The 17,545-nt window shown below is 49.0% G+C and overlaps 1 protein-coding gene across 1 annotated transcript; it reads right to left on the bottom strand.

Moving 5' to 3' along the window:
- Positions 1-1,869: 1,869 nt before the first annotated feature.
- Positions 1,870-7,164, bottom strand: KLF10 (KLF transcription factor 10). Its single transcript, XM_005516978.3, has 4 exons — positions 7,048-7,164; positions 5,249-5,488; positions 4,272-5,148; positions 1,870-3,366 (listed from the first exon to the last, which is right to left on the bottom strand). Exons 2-4 carry the CDS (start codon positions 5,477-5,479, stop codon positions 3,107-3,109), a joined length of 1,368 nt encoding a protein of 455 aa, XP_005517035.1. The 5' UTR covers positions 5,480-5,488; positions 7,048-7,164; the 3' UTR covers positions 1,870-3,106.
- Between the last annotated feature and the right edge of the window lie 10,381 nt (positions 7,165-17,545).

The raw sequence follows: 17,545 nt of genomic DNA, 5'->3' as shown, positions 1-17,545 counted from the left end.
TGCCACAGCCAGCATCAGCCAGTGTTGGCATCCAAGTACTAATTGTGGGGGTTTCTGAGAGTGTCTTGGTTTGCATTTCTGTTTGGCTTCAACAATGAACCCAAACAGGAGGAAAAAGTACGAGGTGTGCCTTTATTTCACATACAGGAATAAGGAGGTTCTAATTATTTACAGCAATCTGTACAAAATTCACTAAAATCAAGCTTCCTACTGTTGCAGCCAAATTTGATTGCACAATAAAGTTAGCATTGAAAAGGTGTCTAATAATGCCCTTTCAACTTCATTTTTCAGGTTAGCCTTGGATTAAACTCCAAAATAGCTGATGTAATTTCCAGCTGGCTTTCAAGGTTAAGCTTTAGAAATGGTATGAGGTAAATTCACAACTATGACTCCGTCTTCAGCTGGAACTAGCCAGAAGTGCACTTCTTGCTGTTAAGTTCTGTATTTAGAGGGAGAAGCTGTATTTTATTTAGCTCACAGCATGCCAGGAACAAGCTTCCCTCAGCAGCCTCCCAGCAGTGCAGCCAGATCCCAGGGCACAGCCCGTGCATGCCTCCAGAGTGGGTTGCTATGCAAAAAGCACCAGCAGCTGCTTTTACTTCAGAAAACACAAGCAGCTGAGATGGTCACGGTATGGAAAGCCACTCTCTTCCTCTGTTATTGTATGGCAGCACGAGAGTGTTCACCTGGAAAATCAGATTTAAGTTTAGCTCCATGCTGAGATAGAGGGGATTCAAAGCCCACCACATGCACTGCTGAGGAGAGGGACGGGGCCATTGCATGGGAAGGATACTAATGGGCAACGCTCTTTATGCTCTTCCTCTGCAGGGCTGCAGCACTAAATGGCATTCAAGGATCAGTGTGCCAGACAGAGCTGGCAAGGGGACCTCATTCCTAGTCCAGGGGCTACTTGCAGATGGGAAAAGGTCTCAGACCCAGAGCTGTTGCAATATTTTATGTCATGGCCATGAAATGAGAAATACCTTGAAGCAAGATGTTTGAATGGGACTCACATCTCACATTGCTGGGGAAGAAGCCTCTCTTCTGCATTGGGCTATGATGGCATACCCCACCTGGAACAAGAAGGGCAATGACTCAGGTGCTCCCTACTCAGGGCCCTGTGTCACACAGGATAAGGTAAGGAGTGCCTCTGCCCCAAACCCACAGCAGGGAAAGGCAGTGAGTCAGCATCCATGCAATTGTGAAATCTGGGGATCCCTGCAGGCAGGGGACTCGGAGTGGGAGGCAGAAGAGCTCGCACAAGCAGCACCAATGGCCACCCCTGGCACGCAGGCGCAGCAGACAGAGAAGCCAGGCTGCCCGGCTTCTGCCCTGAGATGGGAGAGCCCCAATTCCCTGCTCTCCTCCTGGCAGGGGACTCCTTCAGCAACAGCTTTAATAGAGCATGCACACCCCCAGCCTGGAGCCCACCTCCAGCCCATCTCGGTGCCAGCACCACGTGGCCACTGGCCCTGGACACCACCGGGGCAGCAGCCACCACCTCTGCCTGACAGCCGGGCCAGCAGGAACATGAGCAGGTGCCTTCCTGGGGAAGGCAGTGCAATCACCAACAAAAGGGAAATACTTTTCATGGCATCATAACAGCACACATAGGCATGATTAGCTTTGGGTACTGGAGAAAAGCCGGGGGATTAAGAGCTGGGACAAAAAACCCAAAACCAAATTAAAATAGAGATGCAGAGTAGTAAGTGCAGACTTGAAATTCCACTCCCGTGGGCTTTATAGTACTTAAAAAATATTAAAAAACTAAGAGATAAGTGTGTTCCATTGGTCAGGACAATTCTATTTTGAGGTTATTTTCCTTGCAAATGGATAAGTTCCACTATGAATTTAAAAAAAAAAAAAGAGTTCAATATTACAGAAAATTGGTTTATTGTAAACAAAGTATAAAGTACAACATAAGAAATGTGCAAATCTTTAAAGTAGTCACAAAAAGCAGATCTAATACACTATTTTCAAACCATTCACTTTCTGATATGTGTCCTCAACATAATATGATAAAATACAAATAATGAAAACTGATGCATTGTCATGAAAGCTGGTTTAAATTCTAGGCCGATGTCTTTGTTGCCTTGTTTTCCTCTTTGAATCACAATTTTCTAATTTAATACAATACATAATATATCCATTTCAATTTTAGCATAAACCGGCTTTCAATGAATAACTCAATCAAGAAGTCTAAGAGTCTTGGTTTTCTTCTTCAGTCAACCAGAGTAGTTTACAGTTACCAAGTTTACCTTCAAGGTGCCCGATTATCTGCTCATGACCAGCGCAGTGAGAAGGTGGAAAGGAAACTGTAAGCAACACAAAAGCAGAAGCATCATGCGATGCCCAGGTATAACCAGCTGTAACAATCACAAAGCTTGCCAAAGCAGCTGGGAAAACATTACAAAGCTAACAAGGATTCAGAAACATTCCTGCCTTCGACTGCCCATGCAGTGCCCCCGCGTGCCCATCCCAAGCCCCTCTGGACACAGCAGTGTAAAGCTGGGTGTGTTAACCACCCCATGCAGGAGGAGGTGCCTAAAATCTCCAGGAGTCTGGCACCAAATCATTGATTATAATGGGGCTGGAGAATGGTTAGGAGGAAGAGATTCCTACCAAGCAAAAGTGGCAGAAGTAGCAAAACTGATTTAGATTATCTCACGCAGGTGGGTTCTGGGCTTTCAAGCCTGTGCCTGTACATTGCTGCTGTGCTTGTCTGCACCTACTGAAGACGGACAACTGACAGCTAAAATTGGAGTTGGTCTCAGACACGAGCAGCAAACCCTCAGGAACACTTGCATGGGACTGAATCTAGAGCATACAAAAGTGTTTCACAAAATTCAAAACTGGCACAATGTGGCTGCTCTGCTCTAGAGCCTTCCCTTCCTTTCTCTCCTCACCAGTGCAAAAGACACCCGCTATTCCAGTCAGCCACTGGTTCTCCCAGCAACATCTTCTGTGACTAAGTGCAGCTGCCTTTGCCTCTGTACTGCTGTCAGCAGCCAATGCGGGAGAACCACAGACCGGGAGAAAAAGCCTTTTTTCAGCCGGCCTATCCCAGCAACAGCAGTTAATTCCACTGTCTCCAGAGCAAGCCCTTTCACTGGGCGGTCGCAGGCATTGGTGGTACGGCAACATCGTTGAGCTTGCTCACTTCCATTTGCCAGTTTGGTAACTTCTTTGCCGACAAGTGGCGACGCGCGTGCTTCGTGAGGTGGTCGCTCCGCATGAACCGCCGCTCGCACATCGGGCAGGCAAACTTCTTCTCCCCAGTGTGCGTTCTGCGGTGGCGAGACAGTTCATCAGAGCGTGCAAACCTCCTCTCACAGCCTTTCCAACTGCAACTGAATGGCTTTTCTCCTAGAAGGGAAGAAATTACAAAGGGAAAAACCCAGTGAGTACTGAGCAATAAACACCACTGCCTTAACTGGCACAATTTGACTTAATTGGCAGGAAAGTTTCTACTGTGGCAGCTGAGCCAAAAACTCTATATAAGCATTATACACATAAAATGTGGAAAATTGTTTCTATCTAATATTTAAACATGCAGACTCGCTATCCCCAAGGCTAGGTAGTAGGGGTTAAAAGGGTTAAAAGGGTTGAAGGTTAAAAATTCTCTGAAACCAAATTGTTTGAAATGCTCTTCACATCTCAAAACAGCTGATATTAACACTCTTCTCTGTGTAAACTGCAGATAATGATGACGCAGCATGCCCAAAACTCAGCTCTGAAGCACAGCCTGCAATGATGTTTTATGTAACCGAGCTCTAGTAGTGCACTGTGAGCCGGTGTGAAAATAGGTGGAGCTCTTTCTGCTACTGCAGTTAAGGGCCAAGGCTGGAGAAGTTACTCTAGAATAACCAAGGCAGGAATAGAAATTTGGAGTGGATTCTCACATGAAACAACCTCCAAGTTTTACCCACTTCTGGCAAAGGCATTCCTGAGGAGAAGCCTAAAAATGCATCTTTAACTCTGGAAAGCATTCTCCACATTGGGCAAGGCCTTGCTTCCACAGATGCATTACTGAACACCTTCTGACACGAAGCGAGTCCAGCACAAACAAACTGCTGAGTCAACTTCCCCTCGGGGAGACTTCCCGTCAGAGATTAGGCAGCACTATAATGCATGCCGGCAAAAAAAGTATTTCATTGCTGGCCCACAATTTGTTCCATGAACAGATCCGGTAATCGCTACAACTATAACAAGCTATATATACAACCAGAGTTTTCTACATTAGATTTTAACATGCAGCAGCAGTAACCAACCTGTGTGTGTTCTGACATGAGCCTTCAAATGGGAGCTCTTGAAGTACGTTTTCCCACATCCTGGGTAGCCGCAAATGTGACTTCTTATTCTTGAAGAATCAGCCTGAGGAGTGGATTTTGCCGTAGAAGGTACAAAGCCAGGAGCGGGGGCAATGGGAGAGAGTCTCGTGCCATTTGGACTAACAATGGGAGCCTTTGTGCCCTGCACAACTGGCTGAGGCACAACAAACATGACAGCACCTTTGGGAACCTGGGTGCCCATGAAGACCATGGGCTGACAGAGAGCCGGCTGCTGGCTTGGCGCGGTGTTGGGTACCACAGCCGTCACAACATTGTTGTTTGTGGGCAGTGGGACCATCTGGCAAATCACTGGCACAGGGGGGGCTCCGCTGCCTTGGGCTGGGGACAGCAGTGCTGCGGCCGCTGGCTGCTCTGCTGGTTCAGGGACAGACTCCTCCTTGCTCACCGAGGGCCTTGTCAAGGGCACGGGACCAACAGCTGGTCCTGCAGTTCTTCCTTCTGCCAGCGACAGTTCGCTGGTCTCAGCACAGGCTCCGCTCGGTGCCACGGCAGAGCACACTGAGTGCTCTTCTTTGGCATTCTGTTTCCCATTTGTTTCCCTCAAAGCGCTGTCCTGGTATTTGAGCACACTGGCTGTTCTCACGGGGCAGGTTTTGTGGTCACAGAGCTGGGCATCAGCCGTGTGGCGGATAACACTTGTCACTTGAGCTTTCAGAGGCCTGGCTGCTGGAGACCTCTCCACTTCTCTCCGAGATGTGGCCAGAGGAGGCTTGGCAGCCTCGGACAGTGCCTTGGCGAGCGGATGGATCACCTGCGACATCTCAAAGTCGGAAGGGCTGTAGGGAGGGGTCAGGCACTGTGCAGGAGAGAGAGACACAGTAAGGGGGGGATGTTAACAAGACATCACCACACTAATCGTTAAAAACAAGCACATGCACACAAACTGGGAAACTTACAAATGCTGGTATCGCATTAAAGTCCGCTGCTCCCGGAAGCAAAGCCTCATCACTTTCTTCTGATATGTCAGATGCAGGAGTTATAGGTCTCATTTCTGCATGTTTCTTGAAGTCTGATTTCCAGTTGCAACTCATAGAAATAAGGGCTTCTACAGCCTCATAATCGCTTTTTTCAGGCGTATTGTTCCAGAAGTACCTCTTATCTCTCTGTTTTTCAGTCATTATCTCCATTTCTTACTCCTGTTTTGGTTAGAGGAAAAAAAAAGAGATTTTAAACCTGATGTTGAGTATTTTGCAGCTGCTTGTAAGAAGGCATTGCTAAAATCAAATAGGGAAACCTGTGCAAGATAAATACACTTGATGTACCTGTATTTTTCTGCCTCCTTTCTTATTTATGTAATACTTTTATGAAGTTATTAGTGAGGAAATCTGGCAATCAGATGAAAATTATATCATTATTTGAGACAGAAGAACTACTCTGGATATGTTGAAGTTATTCCACACTGCAAGAGCTGTGTCTGAGAATTTAAGAAAAATCTTCACACCCCCCCCAAAAAGTAAATCAAAACTTCCTCCACCATCCCACCCTCCTTCTATTTTTGCTTTGGACACACAGCAGTCAGCACTGTGCTTATTCTGGCACATGAGAAAGGACCGCATTGGGGCTGATTCACATTTTCTTCGAAAGCTATTAGCAACAAAAAATGTTCTAGAAAATACCGAAAGGGTCTCTCTCACACACACGTACATGCAAGGGAAATCACCTGCTTGGAGAACCGAGATATTATATACATATACACAGATATACACACATATGTACTCCCCACACCTCTCTCTGCGGATTCCCTGCCCGGCCCTCACGCAGGGCTGTGGGCGGGGCTCAGGCGTGGGCCCCGCCCCCGGCTGTTGGGCGCGCGCCACCCTCACCTCAGCGCACCCCGCCGGCCGCCCCCGCGCGCGCCGCCCCCGCCCCTCCCTATTGGTTTCCCCGGAGCGGCGCCGCGCGCCCATTGGTCCGCAGCGAGCAGGGCGCGGCCCGGGGCGGGGCACCTGAACAAAGCGTGAGCGGGCGCCGCCGCGCGCCGACCTTTCCCCCAGTTCCCTGCGCGGCGCCCCCGCCTCCGGCGCGCGGCGGCGGCCGGCTGTGAGGGCGGGCGGGGGGAGGGGCCCGGGCGGGGGGGGGCGGCACAGCGGGCGGGGGCCGGGCTGGGGCCAGCGCCGCCACACCCGACGCCCCCCGGCGCGGGGGAAGGGAAGCGAAGCGGCGACCCTGGGGGAAACGGGTTATGGGGGCGGGGGCCGGCTCTTCCCGCCGCGCCGCTCCGCTTCCCTGCCGCCGCGCCGCCCACCCCGCGTGGCGCCGGGATCCCCCCGGCTTTCTCCTCCTCCCTCACCGCTGCTACCTGGTACGTGCAGCCGCCGAGGCCAGCGCCCGCACCCGGTCGGGCACGCAGGCAACAGGAGGCTGCACGGCGCCGGACCGGCGTTGCCAACAGGTTCTCGGCGGCTTCTGTCTCTCCCTCCCGCGGCTTTCCTCGCCGGCTTGCCCCGCGGAGAGCTCTCCACGCGGGCAGCTCTTCTACAGCCCACCCCAGCGGGTCCAATCCCCCACCTCAACTCAGCCCCTCCAGCCGCCGCCCCAGCCCGATCTCCCGCCTATCGGTGCCCCCTATCCACTTATCGGTGCCCCCTATCGTGGGTCGCCCCCGTACGTGCCCCGGGGATCCCCGTGCCGCACCACCCCCGGGGACTCCCTCCGTCCCAGCCGTCCCGACCCCCGGGATGCCCGGGTTGCTCACCGGAGGAGCCGAGCCCGTCCCGAGGTGCCACCGCCGCTCTCCCGGTTTTCCTCTTTTTGTTCGCCGCTCCCCACTCGGGCGTCGGCGCCCCCGGGCCCGCGCGCGGGGGGGTGGGCGGGGCCCCCTGCCGCCCGCCGGCCAATCGCCGACAAAGGTGTGTGGGGCGGCGGCCAATGGGCTCCGGGCGGCCGCGCGTGACGGGCGCCCGGGCGGCGGCGGGGCCGGGGTGCCAGCGCGGCGGGTCCCCGCCGGCGGCTGAGCCAGGGCGGCCGCCCCCGCCCCCCCTGCCGTGCCCTTCCCTTCCCTCCGCGGCATCCGTGTGGGAGCGGCGGGGGCGGCCCGGCGCTTCCTCCTGCATGAGCTCACACGGCGGCGGGGGAGGGAGCAGCCTCCCCGGCGCGGCCCCTGCTCCCCGCCGGGCTGAGGTGACGCGGACCCGCGGGCGGGGGGAGAGACAGAGAGCGGCGCGGTCGTTCCGACCTCCTCGGGCCTTTCTGGCCCATCCCCGTGGCTGGGCGCGCCCAGGGACCCGCTGCCGTGTCCTGGCAGCACCCTCGGAGCGGGGGAGGTCGCTGCCACGCGTCGGGACCACGCCAATCTGCACCGGGGCGCCCGGCACCGTCCGTGTCTGCCCAGGGCGCTGCTGTTCGCCGGAGACCCGAGGGAGACCGCAGTCCGAGGAGAGCCCAGGCAGGTCGGCCCCACGGAGCTCAGCCGCGGTTGCCTCGCCCGCTCCCCGGCTGCTGCCGCCCGGCCGGCTCGGGAACAGCTGCGGCTTAGCTGGGTCGCTGCTAATCGCGTTACCCCGCAGGCTGCGGCGCGCCGTGACGGCGAGAGCCGGGAGATCCGTTCTGCCCCACGCAGGGTTTAGGGCGGGCTCTTTTTCCCGTCAAAAGTTGTAATGAAAGCAGTAAGAGCGGCTGTGTGTGTCAGGACCTGAGGAGCCGTATCCAGGCCAGGCTGCAGCTGTGACTGGTGTTGGGCTCTAGAAATGCTATTGAGGCTTCATTATAGCTCAGTTTCTTTGCTCCTGCTTATTCAGTCTCACTTAAGAGATCTCCCGTCCTCCTAAGCAGTCTAGTGTCATTTGGTCAGAGCATTTTCCCTTTTTTCTTTTTCTAACACCTTCTTTGCCTCAGTCTTCAACAGTAAGATCAGTTATCCTCAGTACAATGGGCCTCCTGACCCCATTGTCCTGAGATGGTAGACATGGACAGGAGCAGAATTACAGGATGCCCTGTAATTCAGGAGGAAGCAGTGACCTGCTGTGCCGCTTAGATGCTTACAAGTCTATGGGATTGGATCATCCTAGAGTGATGAGGGAGCTGGTGGAAGAGCTCACCAAGCCCCTCTTCATCATTTATCTCATTTATCATCAGTCCTGGATAACCAGGGAGGTGCCACATGGCTGGAAGCTGGCCAATGTGATACCCATCCACAGAAAGGGCCAGAAGGTGGATCCAGAGAACTACAGGCCTGTCAGCCTAACTTCGGTGCCCAGCAAGGTTATGAAGTAGATCATCTTCAGTGCAATCACATGATACATACGAGACAACCAAGGGATCAGTCCCAGCCAGGATGGTTTAGGAAAGCCAGGTCCTGCTTGATCAGCCTGATCTCGTTTTATGACCAGGTGATTTGCCTAGTAGATGATGGGAAGACTGTGGATATAGTCTACCTGGACTTCAGGAAAGCTTCTGACTCCACCTCCCACAGCACACTCCTGAAAAAGCTGGCAGCTCATGGCTTGAGAGGCAAACTCTCCACTGCATTGAAAACTGGCTGGATGACTGGGCCAGAGTGGTGGTGAATGGTGCTAAATCCAATTGGTATCCAGTCACCAGTGGTGTCCCCCAGGGATCAGTGTTAGGCCCAGTCCTGGTTAATATCTTCATTGATGATCTGGATGAGGGGATCTAATAAATTTGTGGATGACACCAAGCTGGGTGCAAATATCAGTCTTCTGTGGTGTAGGAAGTCTCTGCAGGAGGATCTGGATAAGCATAATCAATGTCCCAAAGCCAGTGGTATGAGGTTTGATAAGGAGAATTGCTGGGTCCAACATTTTGTCCACAAAACCCCATGCAGCACTACCTGCTGTGGGTAGAGTATCTGGAAAGCTGCTCAGAAGAAAAGGACCTGGGGGTTGCTGGTAAACAGCCACTGAACATGGGCCAGTGTGTGCCCAGGTGGCCAAGAAGGCCAGTGGCATCCTGGCCTGTATCAGCAATAGTGTGGCCAGCAGGAGCAGGGCAGTCACCCTCCCCAGGTACTCAGCACTGGTGAGGCCACACCTTGAGTGCTGTGTCCAGTTCAAGGCCCCTCAATTCAAGAAGGTCATTGAGGTGCTGGAGATAGTCCACAGAAGGACAGCTCAGCTGATGTAGGGTCTGGAGCACCAGTCTTGTGAGGAGCAGCTGAGGGAGCTGGGCGTGTTTAGCCTGGAGCAAAGGAGGTTCAGGGGTGACCTTATCACTCGCTATAACTCCTTGAGGAAAGGCTGTAGCCAGGTGGGGGTTGAGCTCTTTTCCCAGGCAGCAAGCAATAGGATGAGAAGACAGCCTCAAGCTGCCTCAGGGGCAGTTTAGGTTGGACATTGTGAGGAATTTCCTCGCATAAAGGGTGATTAGGCACTGATAATGGGCTGCCCCATTATCAGTGGTGGAGTCATCATCCCTAGGGGTGTTTAAGGAAAGACTGGAGGTGGCACTCAGTGCCATGGTCCAGTTGGCATGGTGTTCAGTCAAAAGTCTCAGATGCCTTTTCAAACCTAATTGTTCTGTGATTATGTCATTCTTCCTGTCCTTCCCCTTTTCAATGGTGTCATGGTCCTATTCTTTCTTTCTGCTTAGTTCTTCCCCATGTCAGCCAATTCCAATTGGCAGAAGGGGTCTGGCAGCAGTTGATGTGTTCCTGTAATTTGCCAGAAAGCAAGGAAACAAGAAACACCAGTTCCAGAGACTTTAGTTATGCTTGAAAGAGAGAAAAAAAACCCAAAACAACAAACTGAGAAAACCAACCTGCAAGAAATTAGCAGTTTCTTCAGCCTGAAGATAGAAAAAGGATATAGATATTGCAAAACATGACCATAGATGTATGTAATTTAAAATAATACTTAATCATTTCAAAGACATGTATTGACAAAAGAGTGGTAATATTTTTTCCTAGGAAGACACTTTTTTTTCATATTGCTTTAATTCCAGTATTTCAACTGATACATTGTGTAGGTGGAATCTCTGCTATTTGGCTTCACAGTGGTACCCCAGACACATCTGATGGGGTGTGCTGTCCTACTATATCCCCTTGCACCAGGCTGCCAGTGGTGAGATCCCTTTCTCCTTGCTCGTACAGCTGGCACAATTGACACCTGTAGAAAAACTTGCCACTAGAGAAAAATCTGCATCTCCCATCTCCTGTTTCTGTTGTGCAGCCTGGATATCTGCCTGACTTTCTGACAGATTTTATAAAATCCCTGCAGGCACTGCAGAGAAACTGATTGGCCTGACTGCCTTATCTAAAGAGAATTCCCAAAAGAGAATTCACTTCAGGATTATACAAACTCCTTTCACTACTAGTAGCAAACAGTTGTTTACAAATTACTCAGCTGGATCCCAAGTCTCTGGGTGGAGAAACAGAATAAAGTATGTTTATTGTGTGTTTCACACTGAAATCAACAGGGGAAAAAATGTTGATAAAATGGTTGCTTGGCTCCCAGAACATGCTGTCCTTTGCCAGAAGGTGCTACTGTCACACAACATGCAGCTGGGGAATGAGCTCCTGACTTACAAGTGCATCTGCCCTGAATGAAATAAAGGTTGTGGAACAAATACTCAATAGTTCTTGGTGAAATTCTGTGTTTTCTGTTTATGGCAAGTTCTATCATAATTTTTGTGATTGTAAGTGGTTTCCTGGAATCTCATTTGAAACATAATATTGCCGCTAAAACTAAATCTGTAAAAGTTGCATCAGCCTACATGATAAATTCACTCACAAAATTAATAGCTTCCCTGTACATTCACCAGAAAATTGTCACTTTTTCACCCTTACATGTATGTAATGCATATATACAAATGTTTTACTGATACAGTAAGAACTTCAGTGTTAAAAATCCGGTTTCCAACATGAAGATCTGCAATGTGAACTACTGTCACCATTTTTAGCTTGCTTGCTATGGCAACGTGTTGAAGGTGTGTGCTGGACTGTTGGAAGAGGTTATGGTGATTCTGCAGTAATTTTCTGTAAGTAAAGTGCTCTTTGGAGGGAATACAATTATTTTCATATAAAATGGAAAGGTGAAATTAGCATAGCATTGTTTAAGCTTGATCATGTACCTTTTAGATTTGTCATAAGGATGACTTTCAGGGAACAGTGGACAAAGCTGTTGTAAACACTTTGGAGTTTTGGCCATATCTCTCTTTGTTTATGTAACATGAAGTAACTTATGATCCAACACTGACAGGTACTTCTCGACTCTGCTATGGTGCGACTGAGAAAATAAAGGGCTGACTTGCAATGGCAGCTCATGCTTCAGGTGGCTTGTTCTGTTTTGTTCTCTTCCCACTCTTACTTCTCTCTCCCCTGTCCTTGCTTCACCTCCTTGCCCATCCTTCTCTTGGCTTCCCAGTAAGCCATTTCAGCTCTTTGTTGCTGTGGGTGCTGCAGGATCACCCTTGCTGCTCTTGGCACCCCTTCCAGCAGTGATTCTCCACAGGTCCTCTTGGCTTGCCTGTGGCAGCTGCCAGTTTCATATGCCCAGCACACACAGTTTTTCTTAATGCCTTATAATGCACCTTTCTTCCCATGATGTCTGTACTGCTTTTGCTCCATGAAAGCCTCTCCCTGTGGCCATTCCCAGTAACCAGCACTTGCCAGAGTCTGCTCTGCATCTCTTACGGCCATTCAGATCCTGCTGCTTCCTCCACTATTTCTCGATCCTCCCTAATGTATTCCTCCTCCGCTGACACCTCCAGCCACTGATGTTTCCAGCCCTGCCTCCCCAACTGCCCTCTTTCTTTGCTTCTTTAAACCAGCTTGTTTCAACATTAATTTCCAGAACAACCCTCTGCAGCCACGCCTCTCTTCAGTCTGCCTGTCTGGTTACTCAGGAAGCCTCCTGCTCATTCTCCTGTGTGAGAGTCTCCTCTCACCCTTGGGCTTTGTTCCCACCATGTGAATGCTTGTCTGCTGCTGTCTCCATCCAGGTGCAGGGCCCTGAAAGTTTTGTGTTGTGCACTGACCAGGTGCAGTCAAAATACCCAGAACGACTGGGCTTGGGCTGGTAGGTCAAAAACCTGTTACACTTCCCCTCCTTTAGGCCAGATCTTCATATGAGTTCTGGGTTTGGCAGGGAGTATGGGCTCTGTTAGACTTCCTGGTGGTGTGGGGGATCAGGATGCAGGTGGGATGAAGAACTTCGTGAGAGGGTGGAGAGGGGGTTTGCTGTGCCTGTCCTCCACAAGCAGGCTCGACTGTCATGTCAGTGGCATGTCCTGTAGCTGTGTTGGTAGCAGCTGGCCTTGGCTCAGGAAAGAGCAGTCCTCGGAAGTGAGTAGACATATCTGTTCCTTGACTCCCACAGTCCACAGGAGCTTTGTGTCCCCCCAGAGACCTCTGGTCCCTTCTAAATGCACAGCCAGGAGCCTTGCATGTGTGTTCATCTGCTGTATCTTCTCTCCCTGCCCTGTGCTCTGCCTTTGAATTACGGAGCAGAACTGTCAAAACCACCTCTCCCAAAAATAATCTCTTGCTTCAGAGGCTGGAAAATGTGACAGCTCATTTTCATATGCAGAGCGATGCAGTGGGTGTCTGAAAGCAGCTGAGGCTGAGGGGGTGGCCAGGGAAAGGCAGCTCTGAAATGGCAGCTGGGGAACATGAAAGGAAGGACGGAAGGAAGGGAGCAAATGAAGAACGGGGAGGGGGAGGAAGGAGGACTGGAGGCTGCAGACAACAAGTCCAGGGCATGAGATGGTTGTACAGTGTGGGGCTATTCTTTTTACCCTGTCCTTCTACTGCTCCCATTCAGTTATTGAATTAGAAAAATTTCTCTGCTGCTACTGACAGCAATTGCCAAGCATGATATATCAGATAACTGGGGAGAGGGAGCATACAGTCAGCAACAAGGCAGCTTGGTGCTTTTTTCATCTCATTTTTCCTTCTTCTTCATGCCCCATTTTCCTCACATATCCTAACCTTAAGAAAAATCTGCTTCATGCTGGTTCTGCAATTGCTTATTGGAGTACCAAGTGAAAAACAGAACTTACTTGTCATTAAGATTTCAGTTTTTGGGTTTTACTTTGTTTTACCATTCTAATTGCCAGATGGAGCAAATCCTGTTTGCCTGGCAGTGCCATATTCCTCCCCAGCCCTATATGATACTCACCCCAGTTTCTGTGTACGTGCATTTTACAGAGTATTGCTTGTAGCCCTTTGTCCCTGGGGCATTTGTGGCTGTGCCTGAGTCACTGCAGTTCTAGTCCTGCTGTGCCTGCCCAGTGGAAGGCTCAGGGGCTGTCAGCAGTGTTGATGTTTGCACTGCTGCCATAGGAGACAGCCTCATGGGGTCAGGGGAAACCTCAAACACCCCTAATGAAGCCAAAGGTCAGGTGAGAGAAGCTTTTTTTTTGCAAGTGAGGTGTTTCCAGTGTAGTTGATCTTCTCTGGCAGCAATGGAAGGAGCTAAAGGATGACTGTCAATTCACAAGTATTTTCCATTCAGTTTCCCAGAGAAGCTGGGGATGTGGTTTTATGCCACCCAGGAGGAAAAGGGTGTTTCTTTAGGAAGTATTTAGTATTTTGACTGTTAAGCACTTGGCGGTTATTTATGTAAGCCTATTACACTATATCTTAAGTTTAAATTTAAAAAAACCAACACTTGTCCATCCTGCAGGTCATAGAATGGTTTGAGTTGAAAAGGACCTTAAAGATCAACCGGTTCCAATTTCCTTGCCATGGGCAGGGACAACTTCCACTAGACCAGGTTGCTAAAAGCCCCATCCAGCCCAGTTGTGAACACTTTCAGGGATAGAGGACCTCATTTTTCTGATTGAAAAGCTAAATTGTCATGGGATTGGGACAATAAATTAGAGAAGAGAATTGGGAACACAGCTGGTAATTTACTGGCCAGCTTTGTAACTGGTCTAGGGGCTGAGGCTAAGTCAGGCGAACCTACAGCCTCCTGAATCTCACCCCTCTCTTAAGAAAAGCAGCTTTGTTATCTGTGGCTTATCTTGGCCTTGGCATGCAGAATTAAGAAGGTGTTTTAAGTTGTTCCTTTATCCTAAACTCTTTGATTTCTACCTAAAAATAAGCAAGAGATATTTTACACTTCTCATGACAGGACATCAAGGGGTATTTTTTACTTCTGATGAGTACATGTCCCACATAAGACTTTAGGATAGATGGCCATTTTAGCCATTTTAATTTTTTCTCTAGCACAGAAAGAGCCCAGGTAAGTAAATGATCACTTCAATACATAGCAAACATTGTGAGAGGTTTTATACTCAGCTGTTTCAGTGCAGGATTAGGTTGTATGCCAACTAGAACTTTCCTTGGGTCCTGTGGCTATGCTTCTGAGGACACTGTACTGTTGGTCTTGTACAGCTGCGGCCCTGCTTCCATCTGTCTTTTTGGAAGGTCAACCAAAACAGGTGTCTGGTCAGCTCAAACCAGCCAAGTCTCATACTCACTTAGTGCTTTGACCCAAGAAATCCTGGGAATCCAGTGACAATCAGGAATTAATATTGGAATGATCTGTTGATTCTTTCAGTGCTTCCTGTCTCACTTCCCAGGATGTGACCATGCATTTATTTTTGTTTAGTATCTTGTGTGGTCTTTCTTCACTTGTGCAGTGCTGGTGGGTTTGTTGATACCTCCAGTAAAGTGCAACATTTCTGTGTCACGTGGAGTTTCTCATTTCACAACATGGATACCTTTGGAGAGCAGTGGAAGAGTGTGGCAAAGTGACATTTCTTCTTTTGCAGACAGAGCTTGGAAAATATCAGAAAACACAACAGAGAATGTTTTCTGCTTAAAAGGGTAACATACAGTTACCTGTGCATTCCAACACATAGGAAGGTATATTTAATATATTTTGAGTTTTCTTGGTGTCATGATTGATTTAACTATTCAGCATAAAACTTAGCTGATCAATTTGAATTTCTGCTATCAAAATCAGATACTTAGAAGCTGAACAGATAATAAATATTCTCATTTCATAAAATTTCATAAAATGAGAAGCAGACAGCCTGTAACCATTGTAGAATGAGCTTGTGTAGCTAACAAAGCCACCTGTTCCTGCTATGATCAAATAAATGTTTTTTCCCAATGGAAGTGTTAGAAACATATTTGTGTCCTTTTTCCTGCCAAAACAGAATTTTCTTGTTACACTGTGTCATAAAGGCTGCTGCATTTTAAAAATTCCTCTGATGGGCTAAATCCTGGATGTATGAAGGAGATGAGGTGGTGGTGGTACGGGACATAGCAATATAGTGTAAAAATCAGCAGGGACACTTTGCCTTTCCTTCTAACACAGATAACATTTCCATACCTCCCACTATAGGTATTGCCCCGGTTTTGGCTGGTATAGAGCTAATTTTCTTCCCAGTAGCTGGTACAGTGCTGTGTTATGGATTCGGTATGGGAACAGCATCGATAACATGCTGATGTTTTAGTTGTTGCTAAGTAGTGCTTCCCCTAAGTCAAGGACTTTTCAGTTTCCCATGCTCTGCCTGTGAGGGGCTGCACGGAAGCTGGGAGGGAGCACAGTCAGGACAGCTGTCCTAAACTGGCCAAAGGGATATTCCAGACCATAGAATGTCATGCTTAGGTCCCCACACAGTGTGGGATGTGAGCATGACATAAAGGATATGGAATAAGGGGTGGAGAAGGTGCTGGCATTGGCTGCAATAGAGTTAATTTTCTCTGTAGTAGCAGGTTTGGGCCTATGTTTGGGATTTGTCCTGAAAACAGTGTTGATAACAGAGCAACGTTTTCATTATCACTGAGCAGCACTAATAGAGTCAAAGCCTTTTCTGCTTCTCACTTCATCCCTGCAGTGAGGGGGCTGGAGGAGCACAAGGAGCTGGGATGGCTGACCCCAGCTGACCAGAGGGATATCCCACACCATATGGCATCATGCTCATTACATAAACCTGGGGGAAGAAGAGGGAAAGGGAGGATGTTGGGAGCAACGGCATTTGTCTTCTCAAGTCACCATTACATGCGGTGGAGCCCTGCTTTCCTGAGGATGGCTGGACACTTGGCTGTTCATGGGGAGGGGTGAATGAATTCCAAATTCCTTGGTTTGCTTTGCTTGTGTTTCTATTAGATTGTCTTTATCTCAGTCCCTGAGTTTTCTCACTTTTCTGATTCTCTTCCCATCCCACTGCCAGGGAATAAGCAAGTGGCTCTGTGGTGCTTAGCTGCTGGCAGGGTTTTAGCCATGACATGTATTTTGATAGAAATCATGAGATCTAAGGTTCTTCTTTCCTTTGAATCTAACTTTAATTATTTCTGAACTATTGACTAATTTAATCTCCATATGACAAATAAACTAGAGATGTTAATAGCTCCCACAGGGTTAATTTATTAATGTAATACCTGAACCCACCGTGTATCTCTTAGTTTATATTCAAACAAACAAACAATCTCTAGATAGGAAAATTAAAGTGAAAAGAGGCAGGTAACATCTGATACAGACTAAACTGCATCAAATTTGGCCCCCAGGAGCTGATACACTCCTTCTGTATGTCTCAGCAGGCCTCGAGCTCTCCCATGTCCTGCTGCTCTCTCTTGCCAAATTCCTAGTTCACATACCACACCCTTGGCATCACGGTACAAAACACATCACTGACAAGCTGTTAAGCCACCTACTTGCTATTAGTAATTGATTTCCTTATTTTTCTTAAGATTTCACAAGAATTAAGGGCAAGGGGCACATTTGTGGGACCTGTGGAAATCAAGGCCTCGTGTTTCATTTAAAGAGACATCATAGGAGCCACAGCTTTGCTGCTCACATAGTCTCTTAGCAGCAATATAAGGATTAAGCTTTAAATCTTTAAAGTAAGAGCCTTTGTGAAAGCCAGTGTTCCTCAGTGCAAGTATCCACCGTGAGCTCAGACTGGCATGTGAGCCTGCAAGGGGATAGATCTCTATTCTCCAAATGCACAATGTGCAGGAATGGTGTTGGCTTTGTAAACCCGTCAGTGGGGTTACCCTCATGACCAGAAGAACTTGCCCAAAGATTTTCATCAGTTTTCACAAGATCCCAGGTGTAGATGGAGATTGTGCAGGTTATTCAGTGTGCCCTCATACCAAAACCTGCATGACAGCAGATTGCCAGCATCCATCTGCTCCCTGAATTCTCCTCTATGTGTCTCACTTTGCTCTTGCAGCTCAATTTTGGGGACGCACACTTCATTCCTGCAGCTCTGCATGGGGCATATGCACTTTGGTCTTGTAGCTCACTGTTGGAGAGTCACCTCTGTCCCACAGCTCATCC

Source organism: Pseudopodoces humilis, chromosome 1, assembly GCF_049639895.1.
Source record: "Pseudopodoces humilis isolate 2021_Gansu_Grassland_sample_001 chromosome 1, ASM4963989v1, whole genome shotgun sequence".
NCBI classification, from domain to species: domain Eukaryota; kingdom Metazoa; phylum Chordata; class Aves; order Passeriformes; family Paridae; genus Pseudopodoces; species Pseudopodoces humilis.
The sequence above is the reverse complement of the archived record's forward strand: the minus strand, read 5'-3'. Positions and strand labels throughout refer to the sequence as shown.